General features: G+C 47.7%; 1 protein-coding gene across 1 annotated transcript; it reads left to right on the forward strand.

Moving 5' to 3' along the window:
- The first annotated feature begins 941 nt into the window (after positions 1–941).
- LOC147041389 (annexin A13-like) lies at positions 942–4,397 on the forward strand. The gene is made up of 11 exons (XM_085938965.1): positions 942–1,108; positions 1,859–1,934; positions 2,006–2,100; positions 2,182–2,352; positions 2,439–2,472; positions 2,534–2,613; positions 2,726–2,794; positions 2,867–2,968; positions 3,333–3,408; positions 3,480–3,592; positions 3,668–4,397. The coding sequence occupies exons 1-11, from the start codon at positions 1,094–1,096 to the stop codon at positions 3,785–3,787; spliced, it is 951 nt and encodes a 316-aa protein (XP_085795091.1). The 5' UTR covers positions 942–1,093; the 3' UTR covers positions 3,788–4,397.
- The last annotated feature ends 1,876 nt before the right edge of the window (positions 4,398–6,273 follow it).

Genomic DNA, 6,273 nt, shown 5'->3' on the forward strand with positions numbered 1-6,273 from the left:
AAACATTTGGATGTTTCGAGAACAAAGTTGTCACATATATGTGACATGTATACTTTGAACATGAACAATGTCACTACGTATCGATGAAACAGTTGTAAGGTTACGCGAACAAAAAGAGGTCACAATGCTCTGAGGACAAATATGAAGGTCGGGAGGTGCCGTGAAAGGCGCCATACAAATAAAATGTATTATTATTATCCCAAAATAAAAGAATCCAGTCCAGTCCAGTCACTTGAATTTGTTTCCTGACTTGCTTGCCACAAGTGCGCACGTCAACTGCAGGGACACATACCCCAAGGCCAATGAGTCAAGTGTTCATTCAGAAAGAGGAAACAACGAAAACAAAAGCTCTTGGCTCTGACGTCAGTAGCCATCCGCTAATTTTAGCAACATGCTAACCGTTTCGTCTCCTCTGACTGCACATGACTGCAGGTTGATGGACACCGATTTAGTTAAGTCTGTCCTTCATACTAAACTTTTTTTTTTGTGTCAGCAACCAAAAGCATAAACTATTTCTATTCTGTTTGTAGCGTTTTAATAGAAAATAGAATGAAAGAGAATTGAATTTCCAACGTGCTCTTAATATCCATCCATCCATCCATCCATCCATCCATCCATCCATCCATCCATCCATCCATTTTCTGAACCGCTTAGTCCCCACGGGGGTCGCGGGCGTGCTTGGCTGGATGGATGGATGGATGGATGGATGGATGGATGGATGGATGGATGGATGGATGGATGGATGGATGGATGGATGGATGGATGGATGGATGGATGGATGGATGGAATTTTATTTAGTCACCCACCATACAGAACATAATACCAATGACATCCAAATGATGTTTATAATTTTGTGAAATGTAGTTACGATTTAATATTTATGATATGATCCATAATAATGATAATGCTTGTATTTCTAATTTAGTTTTATTTTTTAATAAAATAGTTGTGCTCTGAGAGTACAAACAGTTAACTTGTCGCGGTGCGTGACGTCAGACGCTCCCTCCTTCTTCCCTTCTTGGATCGGACTGGACGAGCGTGCACTTGTTCTCACGAACATCGATCATCACCAGCCGAACTCCCAGCTCGAGTCATGGGAAACTGCCAGGTTGGTGTTGTTCGCCTTCAAATGTTGCCAGTTGCCTTCCTTTTTTTTAATGTTTTTTATAAAAAACGCAAACGTTCTTATTCCCGCATACATCCATACAAAACAAAGCAAAGCACGTGTGTTTTGCCACATTTGGCGCTGGATTGTCGGCATTTGCCTTTTCTGTTCATCTTAGTTGAATTCTGCTGACGTTTTAGTGGAGCGGCAGGCCGCGCCCATGCGCAATTCATGGCAGCGCCGTCACGTACACTGCGCGGGGGGGGGGGGGGGGTCCGTGATACCATTGGTCACTGGACTGCTGCAGTTCAACACGAGCAAGCGCTATTTATGGTGCACAAAATCGCTGGTAAATACCAGATCAACATTTGTACTCTAAATGGAAAACAGTAGCCCAGAACACTTTGAAGGTGCTCAAAGAAATGAGATGACTGAGCAGTGGTCAAGTCTAGCGGCGTAGCTCACTTGTGTTTGTTTAGAAATTTGGGCCTGGAATTCTTCCAGCCGCGCTCGGTGGTCTCTCCTCCCCCCTCGGTGCCTCCCGTGAGCTATCTAAGCCATTCTCTGCAAAACAACGCATGATCTTGACAGGGGAACAATGTTGGTCTCCTCCCTTCTCATGGGTTTCAGCGCCGGGTCTTTGCCTTGTTTTTCTGGAGCTGGGTAGCTTGAATCCATATACCTTTGTTCCATTTCCCTAAGAATTGTCAAAGAACCATTGCAAAAATGTCCACCCCTGTCTGGTGTTTGCAGCCCACCATTGTGCCCTACGAAGACTTTGATGCCCCGGCTGACGTCAAGGCCATCCGAAAAGCCTGCAAGGGACTCGGTAAGCAAGCCACCTCTGGGCCGCCGCCGCCGCCTCTCGGCCCACGGCCGATGACCAGCCTCCGTTTGCAGGCACCGACGAGCAGGCCATCGTCGACATCCTGGCCAACCGCAGCTCGGACCAGCGACAGCAAATCAAACAGGCCTACTATGACAAGTACGACGACGTGAGTTGCGCGCACCTTGGCTGTTGTCGGACCCTTTTCTGGAACCCGCTTCAAATTTGGCTGATGTTTGTTTTGGCCTAGGAGCTGGTGGACAAGCTCAAGAGTGAGTTGTCAGGGAACTTTGAGAAGGCCATCCTGGCCATGCTGGACCCGCCCGTCATCTACGCCGTCAAGGAGCTGAGGAGGGCCATGAAGGGGGCAGGCACCGACGAGGACGTGCTGGTGGAGCTCCTGTGCAGCGCCAGCAATTCTGTCAGTGGCTTTGAGTTGGCCAACAAAAAATGGGAGCGTGGTTCAATGGCCTCGTTCTCATTGCCCGCTGACCTTTGTTTTTGCAGGACATCGCCTTGTTCAGGGAGTGCTACTCTCAAGGTACGGACGCACATGGCATTTCCAACCCTTTCGGTTGTTTTCATCACGTCTGCATTGTCAGTGCACGAACGCGATCTGGACGCTGACATCGAGGGCGACACGAGCGGCGACGTAAGGAACCTTCTCATGGCTCTCCTGCAGGTGACACCTCGCCCAAAACGTCAGCCTCGAGCACTTTTTAGTTGTCGTGGTGGCGATCTCGCATCGCGGCGCTAGCTGTTTGCTAAGGTCACGCGAAGGTGGGCTTTCGTAGGCTGTCCGGGACGAGAGCTACGAGGTGGACGAGGACCTGGCGGAGCAGGACGCAGCCGCTCTCTTTGAGGTGACCTCTGTTGCCTAGAATGGGAATTTTGTGGCGCGGGTGGACTCCGATGCACATGTGTTACGGACGCAGGCGGGCGAGGGTTGCTTCGGGACGGACGAGTCCGCCTTCACTTCCATCCTGGCCTCCAGGAACTACCTGCAGCTCCAGGCCACCTTCAAGATGTACGAGCAGGTGAGTTCCTCCCGAGTCTCTTTGAGCTTGGCCCCTTTTTTTGCTGCTCAACTCCCCATGGAATGGTCTGACCATCGATGGCTAAGTGAAACTGCCTTTTAGGATTATGTTCCGTGATGAGGTCATTAACGAGAACTGCTTTCGTATGAAACGATCTAATATTCATAAAAGCGAGTTTAAGTGTCATCGGTTGATCAGGGTTTGTTTGTATTTATCAAAGGATTTTTGAACGAAATGAAAGTAAGATAGGTAATGGGCGGGCCTCCCAAATGTCACACCAGCTGGCCTCAGGGGCTCATTTTGTTTTGGCTTTGAACTCACGCATGCGGTATGATGACTCGAGTCTTGATTTGTTTTTCCCGAGCTGTCCGGCACGGAAATCCTGGATGCCATTGAGAACGAAACTTCTGGAACGCTGAAGAGATGCTACGTTGCTCTGGGTGGGTTTGTGACGTCGGACAGTTGTGAGAAAAAGAAACAAAACTGGTCCTTCTCGGTCACCCTCCTCCAGTGAGAGTCGCCAAGAACCCGCAGCTCTACTTTGCCAGACGTCTGAATGACGCCATGAAGGGGGCGGGGACCGATGAGGACACGCTCATACGCATCATCGTGTGCCGCTCAGAGGTGAAACCTTTGTTTTGGTTTTGAGGTGGGTGGCATGGAGTCGAACAAAAATCTTGCGGTTGTGCTGTTGCGCAGTACGACCTGGAGACCATCAAGGAAATGTACCTGGAGAAGTACGACGTGTCCCTGAAGGATGCGCTGAGGGATGAGTGCAGCGGCGACTTCAAGCGTCTCCTTCTGGCCATCTGCCACTGAGTGCATGTCCACTCCTTGAGTTTGCTTCTTGTCTTGTCTCAAAGCTTACTTGAGTCAATCTTTAGGAACCCACAGGTGGCTTTTTAAACACTTTTGTCTGCCTCGAACCTTTACACACCCACAAGTCATTTTTGAAACCCTTTCTGCGCTCCTTCGGGCAAACTGCCCGTGAGGCTGAAAATGTATCAGATGTCGTTTTGTGAACATACGGTGCTGAACTTTGCATTCAGAAAATGGAACTGTGAAGTAAAAATGGAAAATGGAGATTTTGTCGACATTTGACCAATCTCCTAAGACCATTCGTGAATGTTTGTTCAAAGCTAACAAAACAATAACGACTTGATAGACATAACTACACCTCATCTTATATTGTCATTTTTTAATAATACATGATTAACAGATTGTGTTAAATGAATCCATTTCATCCCTGTATACAAAGAGTACAGACCTTTTAGAGGATGTGACTATGATGCATTCACATACCATTCGTGTAAAATGTTTATAGATGACAATATCAGTGGTTGATTACAGCTTAGTCCAATGTTCTCACTTGGTTTGCCTTGATATTGCCAAGAAAGTGTAGCAGAAAATAAAAGTTACTTCTAATGGATTGCCCTCGTTTTCTTTCTTAAACGTGCCACCTGGGTCCTGGTCCGTGAAGGCAACGCCGCTGTGGCTTAGAGGGAGAAAGAGGCAAGAAAGTGTGCAGTATTTAAAACAGCCAGCAGGTGGCGGTACATACAAGTGTGTCGCTTCTGGCCAGCCGTCTAAACTGGTGGTTTTCCGTTTAATTGACGCCCACCTCATTTTCTTGCCCAAGGTTTTTTTTGTTTTTTTTGGTCTGTTTTAATTTCTGGGTTTCAAGGTCTACGCGGATTCAGGCAAAAGTAAACATTTGAAATACTTTCCTCGATTTGATAAAAAGTTACGTCTACGTTTCAACGCTAGCCTTGAGGACGGACTTCAGGTCCATGTTGGAATACAACCAGTGCAATCTTTGACCTCATTAGTCAACTAATTCGGTGCACTCCACTTCCTGTGCAGCTTTGGCCGACTCGGAGCATTTTATGTGAGGACAAAGTTGTAGTTCATACTTGCTTTTAGAATTTGGGAATTATGAAGTCAGACTTACTCAAAGTTTTAGATCATATATTTGGCGAAACTAGTTTTCAGTGGTTTCTTTTCTTTTGTAACATTCCGCACTTTTGTACATGACACTAAAAATGTGTTGAGATTCACATAAGGAGAATCACACATAAACGTTCTATCGTCAGTATTAAATGTTTAATCACAAACACTTTGAACGCAAATGTCTATTTAGTCTTCCTTATGCCACTAGACTCTAGCCCAGCCCCCCCCCCCCCCACCACCACCACCCAAAAAAAGCACCCCCACTGTTGTCTGTGAAGCGAACCCATTCCGTCACGTTTCATCACCTCGCCGTCATCAACCATGATGATGCTTGTGAGGGAGGGGGAGATATTTTCGGTGGTGGTGGGGGAGGTGTCCCTCTCGATGGCCGGGGGGGACAGGTGCATGCTGGTCCTCTCAGCGAGATGGAGGAGGCATCTTGGATGTAAAGAGGCAGTGTATTTTAAGCGGTGACGAGTGCTCTCGATGGTGAAAAGGCTCCAGGTTGGACTCCGATAACCCAAATGAGGGGAAAGGAAGCCAGCCTCCATTTGGCAAACCCATCTCAGATCAGCTTGGACTCCACTTTGTGATTGCAGGTGCCCAGCTACACAAATCCAAATTCCTCCTCCTCCTCCTCATCCTGACCTTGACAAAAAGAGCATCTGCGCAGCTCACACAATGTGCAGAGCGTACGTTTTGTACTTGTTATCTTGGCTATGTTGCGTGACATATTTGATGTAGGTTTGCAAAATGGAGCCATTGTTTTTCCTTTAGGTCTTCAAATTTGAGTTCAAAGAGATTTTAAAATAGGCCAAATTGCCGGCCACGTAGCATCATTGCACAAGTCATATTACATTGGGTTTCAACCAGATGGGTGGACCTTCTACTTTCTGTCCAAAAATGTTGACTAGGGCAATTGTGCTCTGCTGCAAATGTGCGTCCAATAATTGCTAAGCACACCTTTCCAATTGGTTTTAGCAAATGTTTGGCCGGCCCTGTCACGGGAGCGTGGAGACAAATCACGGCGCAGAAATAATCCTCACCAAACAGATCCATCCATCTGTTTAATGACAAGAACGGAGAGGCGTGGCTAATGCTCATCTCGCAGCGGTCCGGAGGTGACGCCTTCTGCTTCCCGCTCTCCGTTTGCCTCGAGCTGATAACAATTTATCATCGGAGGCCAGGAGTGTGGGGGGTTGCAAATCTAAATGGGGACCAAGTGAGTAGGTTGTCATGGGAGTGCGCTCCAGGCAAAAGAAAAGAACATGTCGATAAAGCAGCTGCGGAGGTGACAGCAAATGTGAGAGGGAGGGAGGGAGGGAGGGCTTACTGTCTGTCGCGTGAGGGAGGCA

This window comes from Syngnathus leptorhynchus, chromosome 19, assembly GCF_054491065.1.
Source record: "Syngnathus leptorhynchus isolate UIUO chromosome 19, UIUO_Slep, whole genome shotgun sequence".
NCBI lineage: Eukaryota > Metazoa > Chordata > Actinopteri > Syngnathiformes > Syngnathidae > Syngnathus > Syngnathus leptorhynchus.

Excerpts from the sequence above, each read along its gene's own strand:
- LOC147041389 (XM_085938965.1), top strand. Across the intron at positions 2,353-2,438 it reads TGTGCAGCGCCAGCAATTCT|GACATCGCCTTGTTCAGGGA; the intron begins GTCAGTGGCTTT and ends TTGTTTTTGCAG. Across the intron at positions 2,473-2,533 it reads CAGGGAGTGCTACTCTCAAG|TGCACGAACGCGATCTGGAC; the intron begins GTACGGACGCAC and ends CTGCATTGTCAG.